Raw genomic sequence first — 26,750 nt, forward strand, 5'->3', positions numbered from 1 at the left:
GAACACCCATCATTTTTAGCAGTCAACCTGTTGTAGAAATCTATTTATTCAACACATTTATGAATTCAATAATAATAAAAAAAACACCACCTGACCACCACCACTTCCAAACGAACGAACAGGTTTTCCTTTTTGCATGTCCACTTAGAAAAACAAACAAGCATTAAGCTTAATTGGTGTAATTGATGTCTTTTTTTTGCATGTGGGCCATTGGGCTGCTGACATGGATAGCTAAAAGCTTCTATCTGGCAAATGATAATCTTTTAGATTTTGCTCTGCAGAAATATGCCCAAATGTTGGCACAATTTTAGCATCCGCAGCAAGAGCACCCCCCACAAGCTCAGCATCATATCAGTCCAGTTGTCTGCTGAACTCCAACGTTAACACACAAACAGAAAAGTTACATTGAATGCATTTTGAAACATGAATTTCAAAACCGTTTTGTTTTATTTTTCACTCTAGGCACGCCATTTTTCCGAGAATAAAAAATGGATGTCACATTCACACATTGGAAAAAAACCTATTTGATATGTACAAAGGACTTCAAAACTGTGAGTGTGTAAAACAAGGCCTCCCAACTAATATCTGTAATGCTTTGAGTGCTTGTTCTGGAGCTCAAACATGGAAGAAGTTGCTAGAGCTGGTTGCAAACAATAAATTGAAAATAAAAACCAATCTCCAATAAGGTTGCTGAGGTGTGGAAAAAACCATTACAATTAAATCAAAACCATCCAAGATCTAGATCTGAGCTTATACATGGCATTTCCAACGATTTTAAAAAAAATCTTTGACTCGATTGCCACAGCAGTCACAACGCCTACTGATCTGGTCACTGATTTATATAAAGAGTCTTTACTTGACTTCTGACTTCAATTTCACCTGAGAGTCCATATAATGCATATAGACATGGGCAGTCATAGTTTGTTACATGATTTAGTATGTCACATTCATGGTTCACATTAATTAGAAGCAGAAAATGTTAATATAATCTGTGTTTGCTGGACGATGAAGGCCTTCCCGTCACACTCTGCTGGCTCAGGATCTTATATCTGCTGCATAGGCTTTAGATCAGGAGACACCTGTTTACATAAAAGAGTTACACCTGTTAATAAACTTGTTTCTGAGCACTTTATTTGAAGCACCATGTACTGTAACACTGATTGTAAGCATCACAGTATGCTTACTATAAAGCTCGGTTTGAGATTAAATGTAAGAGGTGGCTTCAATTCCTTGTGGAAGGTTTTTCCAGTTAGGTATTGATTTCTCCTTTGTAAACTGCTAGATTAATTCCCTATCTGCTTGCGAATGATATTGATCTTTAGTGATAGTACTACACGACTTACAGCAAAATCTGTGCCTGTGCATTTCTTGATGTCGTCTGGTGTAAGTCCCTCCCAAATTTCAGTCAAAGTAAGACCTTTGTTCTTGTCCACATCAAAGACGGCCTGTCAAAAAAAGAGATCATTAGACTGTATGCAAGAATGAATTAACACATTAACACATTAATAAATATTTGTTCAAAATGTTAAGGCATTTTGGTGTAATAATATGGTAGGTAGCATTGTCTCAGGGGATTGTATATATAAACAACCAACACTGATGAAGCAGCACACCGGTAACACAAGTGCCTTTCACCAGGGCAAGAGGCAAGTGAGAAAATGGAAAATGGATTTACATTGTCAAAGACAATCATAAAACATTTTAATGCAACTGTAACGCACCCTCTCCCTTGAGAGCAATTTCAGAGAGAGAGAGAGAGAGTTTGTAACAAGTGTGTGAGAGAGCTTGAGACACAGTGAGACTGATGGAGGAAGGCAAAGAAAAAAAGAGAGCAAGAGAGAGAGACCGCTTGTCTACAGTTACAGAATTGTAATGAAATTGTTCAGCTGAGCTTTTCAATTTAACATGGTCCTATAGTATAATGTGTCCTCTGCCATTCTATATGCATACACTGAATCGAACAGCCCTCCCATTATGGCAGCTATAGTGCATCACCTCTTTATGTAGTGAAAAAGGGAATAATTGTTTTTTCTCCTCTTAACCATGACTTCATGCAGTTGGAATAAAGGCAAGATCTCTCTTGAATGAGAAACCCAGTGAGCCTTACAGTACGTAGGCCCTTGAACTTAACCAATCCACATTCAGGTTACCTCAAAGGTACAAGGAGGAGTGGAGCGACTGCATACTCAGTCCATTTTGACACATAAGCGATACAAGTGCCTGTACTTGAAACAGTGAGTCATGGTCTAAAGCCTCGCAATTTTCCTCAAGTTTCCTAATTTGTCTTAGCCCAATTATGAGAGCAAGATATTGAGTTCAATTGCTGTGGTATGCTGGTTGATACTGGTTTGGTAGTAAGTCAAATATCCATGATGCCACAATACATGTGGTTTTGCTTGTAGAAAGTTTCTCCAAATGAGATCTCGGATTTCAAACCTACCAAATCTGGAAACCACCAGTTCAGGTTTAGCTCAGTGCAGCCATCTTGATCTTGAGCCAAGTAAGTGACGTAAAAACTAAGAGCTTTAAGTAATTGTATGACTTCCACAGCACAGTTGCACATTGGTTTACACTGATAAACATGCCTCCCACTTTCTTGGTGTTAGCCAGCCTAGCCAGTGCCTGGGTGAAGTAGCTGTTTCTCAGGACTGAGGTTGGCTCTGGGTTTGACAGGAGGCCCAGACCACAGAGGGCAACTGATGGAGCTGTGGATCAAAGATTGTAGAGCGCTACGCTCGAAGATCTTTGCTGTGAACCAACAAAGACTTTCGCCGATGCTACTGCACTCCAATCGGAGCCTCCGCTCCCGTGAATGTAGAAGGGCTAGTCTTTGCCTCAGTAGTTGCAGTCTGCTTTGTCTGGCCCGTGTTGTGTAACATTCAACTAGCCACGGGGACTTTTGTCAAAAATGAGTCAACTGCTAGGCTATGACAAGCCCAATGAGTGGGTGGGGGAATGGTGTAAAAGGCAGACATGGAGATTATATTTAGACGAGGCTGGCGAGGGCCCCCGGCTACACATCAACCACAAAAGGTAAGATTTGTGTGTATTCGTGTGTGTGTGTGTGTGTGTGTGTGTGTGTGTGTGTGTGATTTTGGGATGACACAAGGTAGTCTGAACATCAAAATGTTTTTGGAGGAAAAAACCCAACGTTGTGACGAGCATGTTAATGACTACTTAGCAAAGTGCATTCCTTCTAGGAGATGAATAATCTGAAAAGTCACATTAACATGAAATGGAAAGTGTGTTTGTTACATAAAATAAAGATCTGTCAAGTGCTTGGAATCTCTGTACAATACAATATCCATACCAAGACCAATGGACAGGAAAGGCTTTTAGACTGAGGTTTTCTTTAGAATCCGTGCGATGTGTTTGAAAAGAGCCGTGTCATACACAATTATGACATAAATGTGGAAAACAACAAGTACTAGGCTCCAGACCATAACAGTCCATCTGTCACTGGAACAGCATGCCACTATGTGAGCGCAAAATCAAAGAAAAACAGAACTGACACAAGCTGTCTCTGTAGCAGAATGTGAGGTGAAACATCTTAAACAGCAAGGTTAACCAGTAATAGAGGCGAAACGATTTGATCCCAGCACACAGAGAATCAAACAGTAAATGATGCTATTTTGGAGCATCACCTGTTGAAGCAACATCCTGCTTATAGATTTCTCAACAACCAATGTCCTGCTATTCTGAGGAAGCTTCAAAAGGCTGATGGTTCATTTAGAGTACAATCCTGTGACTGACTTTGCCTTTGATTATTCTTAACAGTGATGGTCTTGGTCAATAAGAGGAAAGCACTAAGAGAAAAGGTACAGCCTTCAGACAGTCCAAGGCAACACAACCAAGTAAAATCAATACTTCAAGCTGATGGTGCACAAACATGTCAAAGAAAAAAAAGGGGCCAAGGCCTTTCTTGTTTCAAACCACAAAGGTCACTTCTGATGCCTCTAACTTTACTTGCGGCAAAGTTATTCACTTCCATGCTTTTTATTAGAAAACAATTGACTGAATGGTTACACAGTGCTTTGGGTCCAAAGGTATTATTAAATAAGACAAGGCTATAGTTACAATACAAATACAAAGTTTGAAAACACATACAGACCCTAAACTTTATTTCATGTTAGCCTAAATTATCTCTGATGGGCTTGAAGAAGTGACCATTGCACAAACAGTGGGCCTTCTTTATTCAACGTCTCACATCTAATCGCTCAAAAGAGATGAATGACTCTGCACCATAAGGGCCATGTGGTTTGGTTGGTAGGCTAATGCCATTACAACCCAGGGCTCTGGAGAGCGACTGTACATTTGTGGGAAAGGGAGTCGATGTGTAATGTCGTTGCTAAGATCTTCTGATTGGGTTAGGTTCGAAACAAACAATGTTATTTCCAGCTCCTTCAGACCTTGTGCAGTATCAATTAAACTTGATCTGTCCCTCGTTCAAACCAATTCAGAAAAAAAAAGAAACCTATTCACAATATATATAGCGTATTAAGTGAACTGACTGGTAAAGTGAATTAGCCGTTATGCCGCCCCATTGAGCTCATTTTGCAGAATATTGCCCAACTTGCCACTGAATGAAAACCACAGCGCTTGCCTATGAAAGAGAAATTACTTCCAATTCACTTTAAAATGATAAATTATTCAAGGGCCCCCTTGCGTTTTACTTGATTTGTGTCGGGAAAGTAATACTCTTTCAGGTTAAACAATCGAGGCACCGTTGTATCAGCATGAATATCATGAATTATAGTTATGTTTCACAATCCATTTTAGTTAGCAAGTTTCAAACACAGTACTTCTCTTTGAGCACCACAACAGCTTTCACAATGCACCGTCACACATGTCTATACGGAACATCCGTCAGTTAATTTTGTGGACACTGATGCACAAACCTTCTCTGTGATGATCCTGTCCACACATTGCTTGCCGGTGAGGGGAAGGTTGCACTTGTCCAGAATCTTGTGCTTGCCTCCCTGTGCCAGAAAGAGAGAGAGAGAGAGAGAGGGAGAGAGAGAGAGAGTTATTTATGGCTCCACCTGAAACTCAGCACTCTGCTCCCCATCACAGTGACAGTGGGGTGACACGGTTTGATAATGAGGCGCCCAGAACAAGGCTGCACCAACTAGAGTGGCATCTTAGCCAGAGCCCAGATTCAGCAAGACAAAATCAAGTCTCAGAGGGGAATAAGTGTGTGTGTGTGTGTGTGTGTGTGTGTGTGTGTGTCTGTCACTGTTATTGAGACAGAGACCTGCATAAAGCTGCAGTTGAGTTAGTGCTAGAGTTAATTAAAACATTAGGTAGGATAGACCACTAGCAGTCTATAAAAGGCAGATATAAAAGTGTGCATGTGTGTGTGTGTGTGTGTGTGTTTGTGTGTGTGTGTGTGTGTGTGTTTACAGGCATCAGTGTAGCCCAATGGTGTGGTGGAGGACAATGAAGTAGAAGACAACACAAATCTCACTGAACTGCACTGAACTCGCTCACCTCTGCAGAGCACAGGGAAGTCTACACTGTGTGGTAACTTTGGGAACCTGAGACTCATACTACCTGCTCCCAGGGGTGCTGCGGGGGGGGGGACTGGGCTCAGGGCAGACAGAAACAGCAGAGGTTCTGGACAAAAAAGTAATAACACTGAAAAGAAAGGGAAGAGAATGCACACGGAAAGAGAGAGAAAAAGAAAAGACAGAGGAAGAGAGTGAAGAGAGAGAGAGATGGAGGGGAAAATGAAAGAAACGGGGAAAGAGAGAGAAAGGGAAGGAGGGGGAGAGAGAGAGAGAAAGTGAGAGTGAGGGAGAGAAAGTGAGAGGTAAGTGACAGAGAGAGAGAAAGAGAGAGTGAGGGCATTTTGGATGTGGTAAGGTCTTGTTATTTCCCTTCCAGAGGGAGGCTTAACTGACCCCTGGGGACACAATGTCCATCTGAGCAAACTAAGGGGCAGCAGCATGTGAACAACACCCCCCAAGGCCTCGGCTCTAACCCCATCTCCTCTGCCCTGCCTCTGTGTGTCTCGTGTCCCCAAAACAGCTGAGGTCTCTCTCTCACACACACACACACACACACACACACACACACACACACACACACACACACACACACACACACACACACACACACACACACACACACACACACACACACACACACACACACACACACACACACACACACAGTGCCTCTAGGCAGCACATCAGCTGCATAAATAAAACAAAGCCATTGTGACATGCGAGTGAGTGACAGGTGGCAGGTGGAGCACGCTCAGTAGAGCTGGAATCTGTCGTCACGGGGGTGGGGGTGGTGGAGGGTGGATGAGGTGGGTGTTCCATGGATTCAAATCACGGCTCCCAACTCCAGTGTTTAGAACAACAGACAATACAATGCAATTCAAGTCAGAATTTGCTCACCTGCTTCTGCTAGTGCATTCAGCTTTGATATACAGAAATTAACGTCCTATAGTTCACCTAGTAATCCGCATTCAAATCTGTATCTGTGAATATGGGTCTTTGGATACAGTTTTACCATTTCTGACCATCTGTGTTCAACGAGCGCTATCTTTGTGATTACAAAGACATAGGCAACACGGAAAATAATCAAGTCTCCAATACTTCATTGGCAGTTTTGGTCCAAGATATAGATTGAATGTCAGCCACAGAAGGCTTCATTGTCTACAGTAAATGACAAGCACAGGGCTAGACAGGTTAGCTTTGTGTTACCCTGAAAAGGGTTGCTTGGCGTCGTGTTAAAGGAGGTCACCGAGGCCAGAACACGTCCACTGTTTCATGGGGCTGCTTTTGGCAATAAAACACCCAAGTCTTATTTTTATGAGTGCCCCCCCCACCCCACCCCCCACCCGCCCTCACACTTTGATATTGGGCGCCAGTGCAGCAGCCAGACTGAGAGGCCAATCAATAAGGGTGGAGTGAGCACCACCACGCTCTGTGCCCTGGGTGTCACACAATAACACTCCCAGGGCTCCCATCAAAACAACATGGTGCAAATGCTTTGAAGTGATTATTAGCATGCAGGTTAGCCAGAGACCTTCCTCCCGCCCATTATCCATGGCTGAGGATCGCTGTTGTTGAACACTTATGGAGCAGGGTGTGGATTAGAAGAGCATAGGGGACCTCCATCAATGATAAGTTACGTAAGCTATCCCCTCATAGTCAGCAACTACCAATGACCGTCAACATCTATATAGTATAGTATAGTATAGTAAGTATGTGGTGTGCCTGCAAACTTTTAAATAGTTACCAATACTTTAGGTGCCTTTCCATTATAATCATCGGAGACAGTTAACACTGAACAAGACTGACACTAGTTTATGTGTGTTCCTGTGGCTAATGTGGTGGAGCAACTGGTAGAACAACTAATGCGAACATCACAACCCTGGGTTTAACTCCCAGGGAACACCCACACAATTTGTGCTGAACTGTAAGTGGCTTTAGATAATGACATCTGCTAAATCAATTACATTAAATTGATACATCAAGTAGATTGCAATTCAAAAGTTTGGAGCCACTTATCCACTCTATTATAGATAGAGTATCAGCTGACTACTTATATAGTTTGAAGATGTGCTTTGGGTTACGATCTTCTTTTTGGAGGAAATTGGCTTCAATCAAGCACTGCCCACGGAGACTGGTCTGGAATTGCAAACTGGAGTAATAGCCTTCTTTCTTCAAGATTGCTTAGTACAAATTTCCCATTTTATTGGCCAGTCAGAGATTTGGCTTTTTCTTTACAACTCTGACTAGAAGGCCAACATCCTGATGTTTATGTTGACACTGGTGTTTTGTGAGGCGTCCATTTCTCTGTACTCTTCAGCCATTTTCTTTCTACAATAGTCATTTACAACATTAATGATGCCTACACTGTGTTTCAGATTGATTTGATGTTGTTTTAATGGCCCTTTCCCTTCAAAAACAAGGATATTTCTGAGCGACCCCAACTTTTTAACAGCAGTGTAACATGACATGATGCAGTAACCGTGTGTGACTGTTCCTACCTTTGCAGAGTGCTCCATCGTCACCACCACCTTAGTTCCAGCACTGGCTACCAGGTCCATTGCTCCACCCATACCTTTGACCATTTTCCCCTGGGAAGGACACACACACACAAAGAAAATTTCACCGATCTGTCAAACAATAAAGCTATGCAAAAACAATAATTTTGTTTTTTTAAAAAGAAAGACCAATCAGAGAAGGAGAGGGTATGACAATACAGATCACCTTTTATAGCATGATTATGTTTCTTACATAACATACAGAGCATTCAATTAGATAAATGGCTCTTAACCTGTAATCCTCTTTTATGGCCAAATTTGAACATATGATGAACTGGACCTTGAAAGCAATAATGAATTGCATGCTGGGCCAAAGGAAATCAACCCCTAACAAACTAAAACAACACTCCCTTGACGTTCGAGGAATTACAAAAGCGCAACTGGAGAGCTTTTTTGTTTGTCAATTAATCTCGCCACTGTTTTGTCACCTCTTGTCAAGTGTAGCACAATTTGTTTTGTTTTTTTGAGACCTTCAAAATGGCATCTTGGTTATTTACCATGCAGACGAAGGGGACATAGTTGCTAGGAAACTGAAAACCTTGTTACCTGAGGCTTAACCAAGAGGTATTTTCCATAATGGTGTTTTGTTGTCCGCGGTTATTATTATGAGGTGGCTCAGAGTTAAAGCAGAAAAAAATACATTCCATTTAACAGCTTGCCTCTCGAATGTCATGTGCAGTGAAAGTTGCGATCGAAAGCTCAGCTTCTACCCCTGCAGTACTTCCTGTCACTGAGTCCTCAGGTGTGGGTATAGCACTAATAGGTGTCAATAATAATGTCATTTCGCAACATCATTACAACTGAGCTGCTAAATCATGCCTCCTACAAACAAAAAAGGGCATTATAAAACCACTCAAGTAACTTTGACAGAACAATTTCACATCATTATCAGACAACCTTATTACCTTGTAATGACATCTATTTTTTATATAGAGGCATAATTCACCTTAAAGCTGTCAAAGAAAAGTTTTGAGGCTTTCCAAATTTTTTTTTTTTTGGTCATAACTCTTAAAAGCCTCTGAGATTGTACCTTTGGACTGTCCATCAATAATGTGTCCGCTGACAAGAGTGACACTGAACAAGAGTAACACTAGTTTATATGTGTTCCTGTGGCTAATGTGGTGGAGCAACTGGTAGAACAACTAATGCGAACATCACAACCCTGGGTTTAACTCCCAGGGAACACCCACACTGATGACAATCTGTGCTGAACTGTAAGTGGCTTTAGATAATGACATCTGCTTTTGAATCTGCGATGAATGTTCAAAAATGTTACTGGCTTTGGAAATTCTCACTTCTGCATCGTACGCCTCCTTGGGTAATGTGCCAAATTAATTTTGGTTTGCAAGTCACAGTGCTCCACCGTCAGACAGGATAAATAAGTTTTCATCACATAGTTGATGTCTTTCAACAGTACACTTACCCTTCTTCAAATACCATGTCTGATCTACAGTACAACAAATCCTTGATACATATCTATAGGGTAAGGTGTTAAGGCTTACTCAATCATTTGGGCTTAGTTTCAGCCAAGAAGTCTAAATGTCAGTGTTGTTATATACAGAAAACTACAAACAAAAGAACAGTTGCACAATCTGTGAATGATTTACAAAATTAACTACGACCTGAAGTGAACCAACAGCAACCTCACACTTGTTAGCCGTTGGTCAAGGGCCTTTTGACGGAGCGCGACAATGCCTGCACTCGTTATTTGGTTTTTCGAGAGCGCTGCGTGGGCAAGGCAGGATACAGGCGAGGAGGAAGAGTGTGGGAGTGTGCTCCATTCAAGATGTGCTTGGCCTTTCAACTGTTTGTGGATGAGAAGTCAGGCAGCAACGACGCTGCACAAACACTCCCCTGGCTCCCGAGGAACGGATCAAATTAAGCCTTCTAATTCCTTTGCTCTACCCTCTTCCAGCAGCAACAACGAAAAAAAAACAAAAAAACAACATAAGCTGTGTCTCCGATGCCAAGCCCACAACAATTAAATCATATGGTTCAGGCTGTATTAACATAATTAGAAAATCCTTCAGGCCAGAAAGCTTTTAGAACCATTACATCAGTCTGAGGGGGAGTGGGTGAATGGTGAATACCTTGGATAACTGAAGCTGGATATCACTCAGAACCTGCTAGAGAAATACAGAGATCCTCGATTGCATGGATTTCTCCCCCAAGAGACTTGTGACAGTATAGCTAAGCATCAGTCCAACACAAAGCCATATATGTGCCACATAAGTAAGGCTGTTTATTCTGATCTAAACAGACTGAACACTCACTTATTCTGATTTCCCTTCGGAAGAGACAGATGGATTCCTAAACATTTCACATGGCTTACTTTGTATACCAGTACCAGTATAAGTCTAGACAAACAACAAAAACGGACAATAACAAAACATATCTCCCTCTTATAGTCTAACATGATGACTCAGCTGTAGGGGCAAGGGGTGGTCACCAGTCCTCTAAATATGGATTTTTTTTTATTTTGACGGATGTCAGTCAGTCCAGGAACCCAAATGAACCCATGTGTCTTCAGTGTCCCTGTGCCTTGGACCGAGCGTCTGTCCTCGGGGGACTTTAGGGGGATTGCAGGGTAGCAGAGAGTAAATGGGAGATTATTGTGATTACGGCACCGTCACTGTCTGCTTCATCTAAAGAGTTTAAGGGCCAGACATGAAGTGATTGAACGAGAGCTCTCTGAGGCATTACCCCATTTACCCCATTTACCCCATCACTCTCACTCATTACCCCTCTCCCTCTCCCTCTCACTCCCACTCACACTCTCACTCACACTCATTCTCCCACTCTCACTCTCACTCCCACTCCCACTCTCATTCTCCCTCTCACTCCCACTCCCACTCTCATTCTCCCTCTCACTCCCACTCTCACTCTCACTCATTCTCCCTCTCCCACTCATTCTCCCTCTCCCTCTCACTCCCACTCCCACTCACACTGTCACTCATTCTCCCTCTCCCTCTCCCTCTCACACACACTCTCACTCATTCTCCCTCTCCCTCTCACTCCCACTCCCACTCACACTGTCACTCATTCTCCCTCTCCCTCTCACACACACTCTCACTCATTCTTCCTCTCCCTCTCACACACACTCTCACTCTCACTCATTCTCCCTCTCTCACACTCACACTCACACTCTCACTCTCACACACACTCTCACACATACACTCTCACACACACTCTCACTCCCACACCTGTGCATTTTTGTAATCTAATTAAATAAACACTCTTATGACTGCTTTCTTATTTTTAAATCATTACTTTGTTGTGGCATAAGAGAAGGGGCTGTTATGTGTGAACTGTGAGGGTTTTCACATCTTATTAATTGTTGTAAAGGAAGTAAGTAATGAGCCGCCTTCTCAGTAGAAATAATTGCTGTAAATATTTTCAAACAATTTTCAAGCGCAGCGAGACTGCATCCAATCATCTCTACCAAACACGTTAAATCACATTTGCTTCCTCTTCTGCATTTTAAAAAGCCCTACAAGAGAAACATCACCTGTTTCCGTAAGACAAGCCCCTCCAGTATCGTAACATAAGCAAGTAAATGACCAGACCCAACCACACACAGAGCCTCACACTCAGCAGCAGCGAGAACAGCGTGTGGAGCACCCTACAACCAAGTGACCCAGACACACACTCAGACACACACACACACAAACACACACACACACACACACACACACACACACACACACACACACACGAGTGGGCAGCACAAAGCCGTCCCTCGGTGACAGGGCGAGGGCTGGGCAGCACTATAAATAACCCTGGCTGCCAAGGCAGAGTGTGGGGCTGTGCAGCGCTGCCGAGGGGCTCCGCTATCGACTGTCCAGAGCTCTGTCATGGAGGTGGTGGGGTGGGGGCAGTAAACACTCAGCACCACAGGGGAAGACTGGGGGGGGGGGGGGGGGCACTGAACAATGGCCAAACAGTGAGAGCATGGAGGTCTTGAAGTTGGATGCTTTGAAAAAAAAAGAAAAACATTGACTAACTGGAGTTTCCTTTGACACAACTAACAATGAGAGCCGTTGATGTTCAAAGCCCACGCTGTTGATGCCATGTGATAATGAGCGGAATGCTCCTCTGCTCCCACCAATGGTTTTTATGACAACAGTTATGGTTTTTTGCGAGAGCCATTATGACAATGTGAAATTAGTCATGTGGAGTTATAGCATGCCACCTGTGGCTTGCCTGTTAATCTCTCTTGTAGTGGGCTTTGTGCAACGAGGAAAACAGTCAGTCGACTGTGCTGGGATGTCATTTGTTGGTGTACGTGCCCTGCGCCGAGAGTAAACCCACTGTTCTAACGTCAGATAACTTCTAAACGTCCATTTGGGACCAGAACAAGTGATTTCCCAGATTATTTGAAAAGGAGTCTAACGACTAACTAGCTTCATGTAGTTTATGATCTGCTCAGCCAGGCCATGTGTAATAACTCATGTTGCTCTTCTTCATTTCTTCATGCGCGGACAACTAAATAGGCTCTTTAGCTCCAGTGTAGTGGGGGTGCAGGTAATAAGGCAGAGATTCACTTCCAGTCTCCGCTGAGGTAGGAGCTGAGGCAGAGGCAAAGGCAGAGGCACCAGCGCTGACAGCTGACAGCTTGCTGATTTGACAACAATGACGTTCGTCTTTGTTATACCCCCCCCCCCCCCAGTGCTAGATTCTTTGTGCTGGTAATTATGGAGCTGTACAGATCACTGGGAACCCTCTGGCCACTTGCATGAGGAGAGGACGCCGTCAGGCAGCACGGTCAGAACTCTGCATGAGGGTGGTTTGAAGTAGCTCAGCTGCCCACCAAACCAAGGTGGTCAACAGGCGAGCCAGGGTGAATGAAAGGGTCAGAAAGGGATCAAGTGGGCACCTTCCCACCTTCTTTTTCTTTCAAATTCACCAGGGCACTTCCACAGTTACTACAGTGGGACATCTTGGATTCCACTCCATACTGTAGACCAATATGGCTCCTTTTAATCGGCTACAAACCGACTTGGACGGAACATCGTCCACCGGCACCCCTACGGGCATCTGCTGCGACTAAGATGATATCTACCCCACTGTTAATGTATGGTACTCTGCCTTGACTAAGATATCTACCCCACTGTTAATGTATGGTACTCTGCCTTGACTAAGATGATATCTACCCCACTGTTAATGTATGGTACTCTGCCGCGACTAAGATGATATCTACCCCACTGTTAATGTATGGTACTCTGCCGCGACTAAGATGATATCTACCCCACTGTTAATGTATGGTACTCAGGCCGCATTCAGACAGGAAGAGACTAGCAGAGATGCGGTGATACGAGACCATGAAATATAAATTAATTCAGCCAGCTTGCAGTGATAACCGGCAAAATAACCATTGGCGATACTAAACGTTGTGTTACAAAGTGAAACTAATTTCATCTTTCGAGGCGACAGGACGATGAACGAATCGCAGTATCCTTCAATGACGCTAAAGTAGTTAGTAGAGACGCACACCATGCAAAAGCAAAGCACCAATCACAAACTACACTAAACGACAGCACCACACACTACCTGAAAGACCATGTGCCCTTAACATACTGGGGTTCTGCACGAGTTTCCATGTGGCTGCATAACATTTGTAACCAGTGCCAACCATGTCTCCAACCTGCTTTTATCCCACTGGTTGAATGCATCGCATGCTCAGGGCCAGTAGGTCCATGTGAGCTTCCTTGGTGACCAGCTGCTTCCGCTGCCATATCACTGATTACTAATGATTATCGTTATGACAACAATGATGTCAGACCACTTACTGCTATGTCAAGAGTGACATCAGGCCATTCACTGCAACAACAAAAATACAATTCCACATCCACAGAGGAAGGTCACACCACTCTACCATAGACACACACCAACACCATAGAGATCATTCTGCCACAACAAGTTCCTGGGTCTAAAACAATCAAAGGTACCAGGGTCTGCTTAGGTATACACTATCTCCATGATCCATGCATGTTTGCTAATTACAAACAGAGATTTTAGTGATAACAAACCTTCTATCCCATTCCATACATAATGCAAATGTGACTACATTAAACCAACGCTAAGCCGTAGCTACTGATTTAATTTATTGTATTTACAATTCTCCATACTCACCTTCTTATAAACCCAATGAACCTCAATAAACTTCAATGCGCTCCAAACACTATGTTTAATTTGAGCATCAGTACTTGGTTGGCATGTACCTTTAAAGCCATGAAATAATTCAAAACAGGTAGAGATATCATACTGTGAAGCTGATTTAAATGAGGACACCTCTAATTATTTCCAATTTCACACATTTCGCTCCCCGAGAGGTTGAATCACGCTATAATCGAGAAAATAAGTTAATATAAATAAGAGGCCTTTGAATTTAATTCTGAAATGTTGTGGGAAATGTGGTGTGCTTGCATTTAAGTGAGTGCACAGCAACACACACACACACACACACACACACACACACACACACACACGTATTATATTTCCACAGCTATTGCCAAACAAGATTCAATATGAATCTAATCCAACCTTTCCCAAAGCACTGTTTTGAATCAGTGCCAAGTAAGTAGCCCACAACATTCTGTTCTACTCAGGCCAGACTTTCCACACTGGCTCTGCTCAATAACTCTGTTCTGACCATGTGGAAAATGTCAGAGTGAGCAAGACCTGGGAGTTAATGAGGACATAGTGCTTGTCCCTCACAAGCCATAATGATCATCCAATGATTTATCACTCCACATTAATATTGACAAGATAATAACACAGCTTTACAAATTTGCATTAACACAATCATTAAGTTGGGACGGCCTCAGGAGTGATGTCCATCAGGTTAGACACAGGTTGACAGTGGGTATATTTCATATAAGGTGATGAAACTGACTGCAGAGAGTGAGTGAAAATGGGTATGTGCTAAGCAGTGTCAAAAACTTACCGGGATCATCCAGTTGGCGAGGTCTCCGTGCTTTGACACCTGCATCGCTCCCAGCATGGTCAAGTTAACATGGCCGCTAGAAAGGGAGAGCGACATTGATGATTAGCCCGGCATGACACATAATTCATATTTGTAGAGATAATACACATTTCCTAAATACAATAGAGGTCTCTTTGAGTGGCATATCTCAGAAATGAAATAAATTAAATTAATCTTTGTTTGCCCAAACAACTTAGGAACACTCAAATGCATGTACTGTATCCTTGATCAGCAATAGTGTCAAAATTGTGTGTGTGTGTGTGTGTGTTACATGGAAATGCTCTTGCTCTTCTTGCCTCTAATTTGGAGTGAATCAGATAGCAGCATTTTGGAACATTAAATTACTTCAAAAACTGCAACCATAATGTTTGGAGCCCTGTCTGTCACTTTGTGTAATGAAGGCAAGTGAATTGTAACGGCTGCCCTTCAAGAGTAAATGAACCAAAAAATGTGCCATCTGTGTCAGACGGCTTGAAAGCAGCTGGCTATTTCCCAGTAGAAGATCAGTCGTTAGTGGCTGCTGTGACAAAAACAGCATTCTATAACTATCTGTCTAGCGTTTACGTCAATGTGCTACTGTGCAAAGAGTATTCAAAATGTAATAGACGTATGTACCACACAGCGACTATATCTACTCCATTTATACTGCGGCCACAGAGCTAACTTGCTTGGTCCCAAGCCATGCAGTACTCTACTACAGTGCTGTATTTATGGGTCAAGGAAGCTGTAAAGATGTCTTTCGCTTCTCGGTCTGGATCACATTTCTCCTCTATGCGCATTAATGTCGTGGAAGATTTGGAGGGGGATAGTGGCGGCATCGGTGGTGGTTGCTGGGTGCACTTGTCGAAGACATGGCTGCCTTCAGCCCCCGGAGCCGTTCTCCAAGGCTCTCGGCTCCGTCTCTGCCACCGCGCTATTAGCTGGCAGATTTATGGCAGTTATTGGATTTCCCGGGGGACGCGGCGCTGAGAAGGTGGGTGGTGAAATGAGTCAGCCGCCCAGGCCAAATGCAGAGAGAGAGGGACCAGCAGGAGGAAGAATGGGGGGGGGGGGTAATGTATATGTGTATCGACAATTCAGTCTTCAGGCGACATGGGGAGAGGGAGGGACAGAGGGAGACAGAGAGAGACAGAGAGAGACAAAGAGAGAGAGAGAGAGAGAGAGAGAGAGAGAGAGAGGCGTGCCAGAGAGAAATCATGCGTCCCTGGCTGTCTGGAGCAGCCATGGATTGACGCCGATAGTGTGGTCGAGCACAAGACGACAAGAAATGGCCGTGATGCTGAGTGTGGAAAGACTAGAGTGGCGCGTGAGAAAGGCAAGAGACATCTCCTCCACAAACACACCCCACCTCCCCCAGTGCCACAACAAAACAAAACCTTCTGAAGCTGCTCCCCTGAGAGTTGTGTGTCAGTGACACACAACTGCCAGTGATTAGCGCTGTGATTAGCAGTGCTAATGTAAGCGCGGCGAGGAGAGCCATCAATCCTTACCTCCGGGCTGCTTGATCCTGTCCTCTGCCCCCTGTGCGCCCACTCGCTTGGCCTGATCTAATTGCTTCATCGACTGCCTGCCCCGAACAGCTGACCACAACCACCAACACCACCACCACCACCACCGCCCTTACCCACTTTCAATACCGCCCGGGCAGGAAAAACATTCAGGCTTGGACAATCGCTCGCTTCATGTGACTGGCCGATCGGCCGGCTGGACATTCAATTAAAGAGAACACCTGCTCTGACCGTGTGGAAATGTCAGGAAGTGGAAAGCGCACAGGCGGCCGATACAGTCGCCACAGGCCAAATCAAATTTGTCTCTATTGTGTGGCCTTCTCCACAGTAAGGCATTGTCACAAAGATGCTTTATCAGGCCCCAAAAGGTCACGCCTTTGATTACACTAATATTCTGAATCTATTGCAATGTCATTTTTTCCTGCTATCAGAAACTCTCAGATATCGGCCCCACCCTTATGTGTGGTAGCTCTTTGTCAAATTGTTCCTTTGATCTTGACAGACACTTAAAGTGTAATTCCAGCAGAAATTGACCCAAGGGAGTTTTTCTGCATTAAAACACATCAAATAAGCCGTGGAGACAGTATTTTTCGTTGATCAACCACTACAGAGCTTTCACCGGTATACGCTATAGCCCCAAATCGCAAATAGTGGATTAGCTAAGGGCCATGAGCGTACATCTCCACGGCCTATTTGAAGTGTTTTAATGCAGAAAAACACCCTTGGGTCAATTTCCGCTGGAATTACACTTTAATAGACAGGAAAGATGTGGTGTCGGGCTCCAAACTGTCTTGGACCTTTATGATGCGTTTACTTTGATGGGTACACGCAGGCATCTGTTGGTATGGCAGGTGTTTTGGACAGACACTGATGCAGTGGTTGTCACAGCGCTTGTCTGGTTTTCCAGATAAAAAACAAAAAACAAAAACAAAACTCCAGAGATCACCATATGCTTACCCCCTGATCATGGCAAAGGACTCATCGCTTGAGAAGTAGGAGGCCCCAGGTAGAACAGTGACAGTTTCTTTACCTACAGAGAAGGAGAGAAACATGAGAAACACTTTAACCTGTGTGTGTGTGTGTGTGTGTGTGTGTGTGGGGGGGGGGGGGTAGACATGTTGATATTCTGTTAAAGTAGAGCAACCTTTTCCATAGTGACCTTTTCAGCCACCAGCTTGAGGGTGAGAATACAAGTAGGAAGGAAAAAAATGTACCGGCATTGATGAGGTCAGCGTCCACCTCCTCCTCTGTGGGATATGGGCCCTAAGCACAAAAGCCAAGGGCAGTTACTACCAGCACACGTGTGTGTACACAGCCAACCAGAATAACCTCACACATATACTCACTAGATAAAAACAAACATTTGTCAAAAGAACCAAAGTCAGATAAGCAATATTAGATTCCCAGCAGTTTTGCATTTACGGGAAATAACATGTTAGTCCGTTCACTCTTACAGTTGAGAGTCTGTGTCTTTAGAGAGTCTGTTTTTAAGAGTCTCCGTTCCGTTAATCAGCCGATGATTTCCCTCTTTTAAGTGGATGAGGCTGCAATGCTGTGAGGCAGGTGGGAGGTGTATGTCAGGAGGTTACTATTTATACATGGGGAGGAGGGCAAGCATCAGGATTCAGATCACACAAAATCTCATTACATCTCGGTGCCGCTCATTTAACTTCATCAGATACGAGGCGCAGCAGCCTGATGCATCTCCATCTCCCAGCCTCCAGCACCCCCACCCCCCCACCTCCACCCTCTCTCCTCAGGAGGAGAATTAGAGAGCTGAGGGCTGCCGCAGGCCTCCGCTACCCAGCTATTAGCAGACGGCGGAATTGTAATTGGACAAAATGAGCAAAGATGGCAACCTATAGCGGATAGCGACCTATCTATATACTCACGCAGAAATTCTATATAGGAGTATAAACACTGCAAACAAAAAAAGATTATTGAGTGTAAAAGTTAAGTGTAAAATAGACAGGAGTTATAATTGGACATGAAAAAACATGTTGGAGAGAAAAACATAAAATAACTGGATGCAGAAGAATATTACTAAATACATTTGCAATCCACAGGTGCATTAACAGTTGACAGTTGACAGTCAAATAACATTAACTTGGTGCAGTTAATTTGGTCTAATTTCTGCTGCTGGTGTGGACACAGACACACTATACAGACTGAATATGACTTGAAGTTCTGCTCAAGGTCTTCAGCTTTGCTGATTCCCACTGCTATATACTACACCTGCTCTGAATTCACACACAGCCTTCTGTTAAGTGCCGTTGAGACAGTAGGTAGTGTTCAGGGCATTACACAAAACACAGAGACTTGTGTGTAGGAATCGTGAGTACTTTATGAGGCGAATGGAACATTAACTCTTACCAGGCCAAGGATGCCGTTCTCGCTCTGCAAGTGGACTGTGATGTCCGGCTTGATGAAGTTACTGGCCAGCATGGGGATCCCGATGCCCAGGTTTGCTAATCAAACAAATACATTACGGCCAAACCAGTGACACATCACAAGAACACAGTAGACCAAACAACCTGTGTTTACCAGTGGAAGGCCATTCAGTGGGCACTCTCATTGTCTTTAGACACTGGTAGACACCTGCAGTCAGGGAACTTCTACTTTAGCGTTACTTCCCAATGGATTTGACCGTGAAAGCGGCTGTAGTATTATAATAACTCCACAATCTCTACCATGACCCGTGACCCGAAGAAGTGTCTTCTGCTGTATACTGTTCATAATGTACACCTATGTTAAGGGCTGTTCACACCAAGAGCCATAACTATTAAGAACCGTAACTCTAACAAAAACGATAAACGATACGATAAATGTCTCTCCTCGTGTTGATGAATGTGATGTCTAAAATTTGATGGATTCTGATTGGCTGTCAGCTTTTTATCATTCTCAACATCGCTCTGAAAGTGATTTCCAACTGTATAATTCTTCATGTTGTTATGGTTATAGTTTGTGCGTGGACGTCCTGTCATTCATATTAGCTGGCCGTTCTAGTCATCATTCCTGGTGTGAACGGCCCTTTAGAACTAGTGCACACAGACTCACTGCATAAAATATCTTGAAGACAGCCACAAAATAAATATCTTTTATGAAGGCATTATGGAGACCATGTTACAGTGCTCCAGACTTCCTTGGGAGTGAAAAGTGGCTGCTTTATTCTTGCTTACCATACATTCCATCTTGAAACTCAAGGGCAGCACGACGGATGATCCTCTCCCTCACAATGTCAGAGTCCTTTTTGGGCTTGGGCTTTTGATCTTGACCTTTCTTTACCGTTCTCCTCTTCAGGTGACATGTGAGAATGAATAACAGACAGAAAACAGAAGAAAAAGAGAGGGAGAGAGAAGGGAAGAAGAGTGGATAAGGTCCTTTCAGAAGGATGAAAGAAACGGAGGGGTGAGTCGGGGAGTGGTGTCCGTCTGATGCTCCTCACCTCTATCCTCTTCTCGTAGCTGCCCCCCTGCACGATCCTGTTGATGTAGATGCTGGGAATGTGAATGTCCTCCTCGGCAAACGTCCCCACATCCACCACCTCCTCCACCTGTGGACACACAACACGGACCTCTGATGTTACAAGAGATCTGATGAAGCTCAGAGCCATCAAGCCTGTCATGATCACGCTGCTCCTGATCATCTCAAATGAAATGACTAATGACTAATGACTATTGACTATTGACATGTTTTCACTAGTTCATAGTTCATTAATTCACAAACCAGAGAGCCAAACTCAAGCTAAATCTCACCACATTTTTACATTTCCATCCCAGATGGGGACGAGTCCTTGGCTTGGACACAAATATGTCATAGGGTTACTTCAGCAGAGGAAAACGACGCACTGCTGGGCATTAGTGATGACAAAGCATTTATTTCCAAGGCTTCTGGTGTCATTGTGATTCATAGAGCCTGGCTATCGCACTGAGCCACAGAGGCCAAAAAGCAGCCATTAAGAAGGCTTAGAAGCACCACCAGACAGGCAGGCCCTAAACCCTGGTGATTTCCAGCAGGAGCCTGGAAGCGGCATGGGACAGTAGCCTGGGCTATTACAGAGTGGTTGTACAGACAAATGCCAGAAAAGCCTAACAGGGTATTTTCTCAGCAATAGTTTTGGATGGCTCCAACATATACTTTTGGGGGGGGGGTACATCCTGCAGAACAGAAAAGTAAAAGAAGACAGAGACTAGCCACATTATAGCTTTATTTCTATTTTTTTTTTTAGCTAATCCACAATCTGCAAATCTCCAGATCAAATAATCTCAGTGGTGCAACCAGGTGACAATCACGTGAAAGCTGTTCCATCTGAGCAGCGTAACTGCCTAACATCTGTCCTCTGTTAAATGTGTTGAGCTTATGTGAGGACAAATCAGTATAGTAGATGTTAAGTAGAGGTGCACTACAGATGTTCAAGATATTAACCGATGGCATTCACTGCACTGGTGATGTTTAATACTACATAATTAGATATGTAGTATTATATTTATATATATAAATATGCTCTCTCTCTCTCTCTCTCTATATATATATATATATATATATATATATATATATATATATATATATATATACTACATATACTACATATCTAATTATGTAGTATTATAGTATATAATTTGTCTAGATATTAATTAAACAAATGCCTGATTGGACATAAATGATATGAGACTGTGGAGTTAATCACTGGCCACTGTGAAAGAAAAGGTTTTACCTTCAATTGTTTTGTGAACATACAATATGCATCACAATATCTTCTTTTTTGGGATTTCAAGTGTCACTATTTGAAAACATTGTTTTTTCCTTTTGAATATTTTGTTACAAAAAAAAAAAAAACAAAAAACAGCCTACTCCTGTGACTAAGCAAATGGCAATTGGCAATGAAAACACAGGCATGGCAATTGAGCTGGTGGCCTGCATAAATGAGGGGGCTTCCACTTAATGCTATATCGTTTTAATAGATTTGACATAGCACTTCAGTCATGAGTCACCACACCCACTTGGAGACTGCAATCGGCACTCATTGACTGTCATGAAAAGAAGAAAACATCCCTTTCAGGAAAATAAAATGCTGCAAACAGAATGAGACAACTACCACCAATTTATCTTAGACAAGTAAAAGAAATGGGCACCGTTTTCCCGATGACATTTCACCCCCACAACGTTTTGAACCAACATTATGTCTCACTCACTCAATATAAAAAAGCCCAGCCTAATTGCAATCTATTTCAGGAGCATCCTGCCTGAGCTCCACTCTGCAAACAGAGTTAGTGGGCTTTGTGGTTTCGTTGAGAGTTCTGGAGCCACGCCAACTAAATCTGACACCGTCAGTGGTGCATATCGGCATGCCAGCTCCCCCATTACCTCTACTGTGTGGCAGGGTCTGCTAACTCAGGGGATTTACCCAGCCACACCCCCTCCCCCCCCCACCAGTCCTTACACTGACTCCATGTCATTTTCAGTGACGTTTGGGCTGTCGGTTTGCCTCTCAGGAGAGGGGCGCAAATGATAGTGGTGCTGTATGTTATTACTTCTTCCAAGTCTGGCATAAAGATAAAGTTGCTTATTCCACATGTGATCTAGTGCTGCTCTGCCATACCTGATTCATACAAAATTATGGTGTACAGTATAACTAGAGCTATACGCAACAACGTTAATCAATCCAATGGGGAACAGCAGGATATGGTGATGATTGCTATCGTCTCTGTCAAGAGAATCAGACATCCAGGGCCTTACTGTGTATATTCGGATGGTCATATAGACCCTTTCAACAATAAAAAAAAAAACAATGCTTGAACGTTCTATTTGGTTCCCAATCTACTTCCTCTGCATTAAGATAACATATGGAATGTTAAAACGGAAGCCTATGACGCTGATAATGGAACTCTCTTGAAAGGGTCTATATGAAGAGTACCATGCTGTGCTGTGGTGACCAAACTGTCTCATCCAGTTGAGGGTAATTTGCCTAATCCTCCCCGGCATTCACAGCACCAAATGCTTCTTCATCTGTAAACAACCCAGCACAGAAAATCACCACTCTGCCAAGCCAGCACTCGCCGCGGCTGTCCAAGTTATCGGGACGATGACAAAAAAGAAAGGGAATGAAATTACCAGTGCTGAAGGAATAACGCTCATCACCCTACAATTTGCTGTCCAATTTTCGTGGCTCCCGCCATCGCACAGCACCAACAGTACGAGGCAGCATGATTCTCTCAGCAGGTGTCTGCTCCACATATTTCAATATTCTCCAGAGAGAGAGAGAGAGAGAGAGAGAGGGAGGAAACTAAATCATCCCTTATCTTTCAGTCTGCATTTCCATGGTTACCAGCATTTGCTACAGGTGATTAGCTGGGCACTGCAGGGTTTAATTGGTGGTTTGATGGGAGTGAAGCCCAACCTACTGACTACAATAAACAGGGGCACATCTTTAAAACATTGAGATCCATCCAATCCCATTCCCCTGTCAGTAGCCTATCCAATTTCATGCAGGTCAAAAACTGCCAAGATGCAGTTTACAGTATAGTCAAGTACTGCAGTGAAGAATGAACATAGGCAATTCTGACTGCAGAAAGCAATTCAACAGTGTAATAAAATATGCCTTAGTTGTATGCCATGCCTTATTTATTATCTTTGCATTACATATTTTAACAGAATTGAGCAGTTATGGACATTACGTTTCCACTGTGGTATAAAGTGGATGTGACAGTGCTTTCAGCTTCAGAGTAGCCTTCTGCTGCCAAGCTGTACGCAAGAGCTTTTTCTGAGAACCAGAGGTATGAAAAGTCAGATATGACCATAATGTGGTTTCCTTTCTACAATTATTTCAGTCATAAAAAACAAAAACCACTTGAAGTCAGTCCAGTTGATGAGAGGACACAAGGAATAGGACGCCAAAATGCCCAGAGGAATTTCAAAGATGCATTTTTTTGGTCTATGTGCTTTTTTGACGGGAGTTCTGGGGGTCTCGTCAAAACGTATTAACCTTCAGGATGTGATGGGCACATTGAATTATGTAGGACACTTTTGTCTGTGTCTGTGTGTATATGCAGAGTGTGTGTGTGTGTGTGTGTGTGTGTGTGTGTGTGTGTGTGTGTGTGTGTGTGTGTGACCCTAAACTATCTGCTTTCTCAGTCTCTCTACTCAAATCATCTCAGTTCATGGTCACTATTGCCTGTGCACTGTAATGATGAATCATGGCCTTTGATTGCAGAGCTAGCATTGATAAATCTGTTTGAGAATGGAAGTTAGTTAGAGATGTGAAGCCAAGCTAGTGTATAAGCATAACATCAGCACTGTACGTTAGGGGCAAATAATCTGTGACAGTCAAAAGTGAATGGGAGCTGTGTTGGGTGACATCTCAGAGGACAGATTCAGCATGATCCAATTAGTCTGTGATTAGTCTGTGGCCTGACAAACCCATTTCATTCAAGTTACCTGCCATCTCCACAATCACAGAAAGATGAGGTGATCTATTGCACCTTGATTATCACAACCACCCACACACACACACACACACACACACACACACACACACACACACACACACACACACACACACACACACACACACACACACACACACACACACACACACACACACACACACACACACACACACACACACACACACTTTGAATAAATCTCTGCTATGATGCTCAGAGCCTTTGAATAAATCTCTGCTATGATGCTCAGAGCCTTTCATCGTTACCTGAAGAAAACAGGATAATAGCTAACTGCTAACAGGGCTGTAGTGTGGATTTTAACGTTGCCTGGCAACTCGGCAGGAGACTCTTTTCTTTCTGCCGAGCAAGTCCTCACACTATTCTTTTCAGCGAATGCTTAAAAGCATACCGAATCACTTCTGTTCGCAAAGGCAATAACCTCTAGATCAAACATCATGGCCTATGGGACTGTCACTGCGCTTGTTAGGGATGGCTTCTTCATATCAAAGACAAGGATAAAGATAATCCAGCACAAGGACTCTTGAATTACATCTAACTCTATCTGTTGATGCACTGTGACTGTAGTAGGCCCAAACCATAAAACTGCCTTGAGTTACGCAACAAAGCCTTAAGTGCACAACACAAATAAAAAGCATTTTGCTAAATGATTGAAAGCAGGAAGAACAAGCAGGGGTGACCATGTATTAGTAAAACACTTCAGAAGAAGCTATTAAGGAAGCTATTACAGATGGTCTTTCTGACTGGGGGCCTGCAGTCAAACACTGCTAAACAGTTCTGCCACAGATCAGAGGGTTGGATTATGATACCTATGATACCTTTTTAACTAAAGTGCATGAATGTAGGCATGAACATGGAAATCAAAGCTGACATAATTAACATGTGCTGAGAAACAACGTGTTCCTCTAAGATAGCACCCCAAATGCTTAAGGGGACAAACTTAATTGAGACGAGTTTGTGTGTGTGTGTGTGTGTGTGTGTGTGTGTGTGTGTGTGTGTGTGTGTGTGTGTGTGTGTGTGTGTGTGTATCCCCCTATATGGTTTAAACCCTTCACAACTGATTAGTCACATTCAGTACAGTAAAGATGTCATGGGTCATGGTTCAGACAGCTTGTTACCTGAATACAAGAAGAACTGGAAAACATACACTGGCTTCGGGTTATGAAACCATTCCACATATGAACACACTGAAACAGATGGCCATCGAGATAAAGTTATCTTCAGCTACTTTAATGGACACAATGAAGCACCAAATGGGCCTTAAGAGCAACAAATGGTTATACAGCCCCCAATATAGATAGAGTGTAACAGATAACAGGCACGTTCACTAGACAGGGAAGCTTCTGGGTATGACTTCCGTGGGTACAAACTGATTACTTTATGACTGACCCTACAAGAAGATGTGGCATGGAACTTATCAGTCACCGGTCAACCAAATTACCTAAATAAACCTGGCCACAGTGAAAGCGAGACTAGCATGGGGCAGGCTTGCTCTTAAATTGAGCTTATTCGGCTACGCTGAAAATCTCTTTTGATGGGTCTTTTGTATGCTCTCACAGCGTTTAAATACAAGCTGGGATAAAATAACTTTTGATACGCAGACAAATGTTTCAAAGGAGCGTTGGGCAGGAATGAAAAGAGCCCCATAACACTTCACAGAATTAATTTGTGGCGAACGAGAGGAAGACTGACTAGTTCGCACAACCTAAAATGTTAAGTCTTGGGATGCTTTAGGCAAAAATTAGAGCCTATAAATTATTCAAAGTCTGACCTCTCTATTGCACATTTTCAGCTTAAATTACCTGTAATTACCTGCTTCTGACTTTAAAACCCAGGAATTCAGCTCAGGGGTCTAGTTTTAATAGAGTTTATGCTAATTATAACAAATAATTACATTTGCCAACAGTCTTCTAAAATAGACCTAGAATGAAGAAAAATAAAACATGAAGCAACATGTACGAATTAAGACTCATGTTCTACTACAGATGCACTTTCTCAGTCTTTGGGTCTTGATGTGACTACATTGCTCATAGCTTGGTTTTATGGTCACATATAAGATCTGCACTCTTCCAGGAAAGTGACGTTACAAATGTAGTCTAAAAGGCTACTGGGGGAAAAACGCATTAGGATCAGAGGAAGGACCTGAGGAAACACTAACGGGAAGGGTCATCAATCAGTTTACTGGTGCCGCTTTCCCCATGTGGAATGACGAGAATGAGACTGATGATAAATTCACCTAAACCCTGGTTTTCCCTCATGCAACAACTTATCTACTGTGCAACTGTGCATAGGTAGAGTTGGATATCAACAGATTTCTCCTACCTCTACGATTGTGATTTTGGCTGCCTTGCACATGGGCTGATTGAAATTTCTTGCCGTTTTTCTGAAAAAAAGAGGAGATAAAACAAAGACATTGACATCACAAAACAAGAAAGACATCACAGGCATTTTCCATGCTACATCTCAAGACATATTTTGCTACTCTGATGCTGGGCTGCTCTGTATCATAATATTTGCTGAAGAGCAACTGTTGCACCCTTGTGGTAAGAAATGATACAGCTCCTGTAGGCTCTGCAGTGTACTTAAGTCAACCTTGTCATTGCCAGAAAGATGATAAATCAGTCAGAACATGTAAGAAATGTCAAACTGAGACAGACTTCAATTATGTGGCGAATGATGATAAATTGTTCTATATGGGCGATTCTACCGAATTCGTGCAAATTGCTGTCCCA

The 26,750-nt window shown here is 43.1% G+C and overlaps 1 protein-coding gene across 1 annotated transcript in view; it reads right to left on the reverse strand.

Annotated features, from left to right (window-relative positions):
- Window positions 1-424: 424 nt before the first annotated feature.
- oxct1a (3-oxoacid CoA transferase 1a) overlaps window positions 425-26,750 on the reverse strand; it is a 37,804-nt gene continuing 11,478 nt past the window's right edge. Inside the window, exons 7-17 of the mRNA XM_076289287.1 lie at window positions 26,341-26,401; window positions 20,004-20,111; window positions 19,738-19,852; window positions 18,932-19,026; window positions 17,773-17,821; window positions 17,516-17,588; window positions 15,012-15,087; window positions 8,009-8,098; window positions 4,899-4,979; window positions 1,344-1,445; window positions 425-1,079 (exon numbers count right to left, since the gene is read on the reverse strand). Of these exons, the coding sequence (XP_076145402.1) occupies window positions 1,044-1,079; window positions 1,344-1,445; window positions 4,899-4,979; window positions 8,009-8,098; window positions 15,012-15,087; window positions 17,516-17,588; window positions 17,773-17,821; window positions 18,932-19,026; window positions 19,738-19,852; window positions 20,004-20,111; window positions 26,341-26,401 (886 nt within the window). The 3' untranslated portion in view covers window positions 425-1,043. The remainder of the gene's footprint in view (window positions 1,080-1,343; window positions 1,446-4,898; window positions 4,980-8,008; window positions 8,099-15,011; window positions 15,088-17,515; window positions 17,589-17,772; window positions 17,822-18,931; window positions 19,027-19,737; window positions 19,853-20,003; window positions 20,112-26,340; window positions 26,402-26,750) is intronic.

Source organism: Alosa pseudoharengus, unplaced genomic scaffold (assembly GCF_046254945.1).
Source record: "Alosa pseudoharengus isolate Yale_2024_CS ecotype anadromous, Long Island Sound unplaced genomic scaffold, YU_APseudo_1.1 YU_APseudo_1.1_scf_17, whole genome shotgun sequence".
NCBI lineage: Eukaryota > Metazoa > Chordata > Actinopteri > Clupeiformes > Clupeidae > Alosa > Alosa pseudoharengus.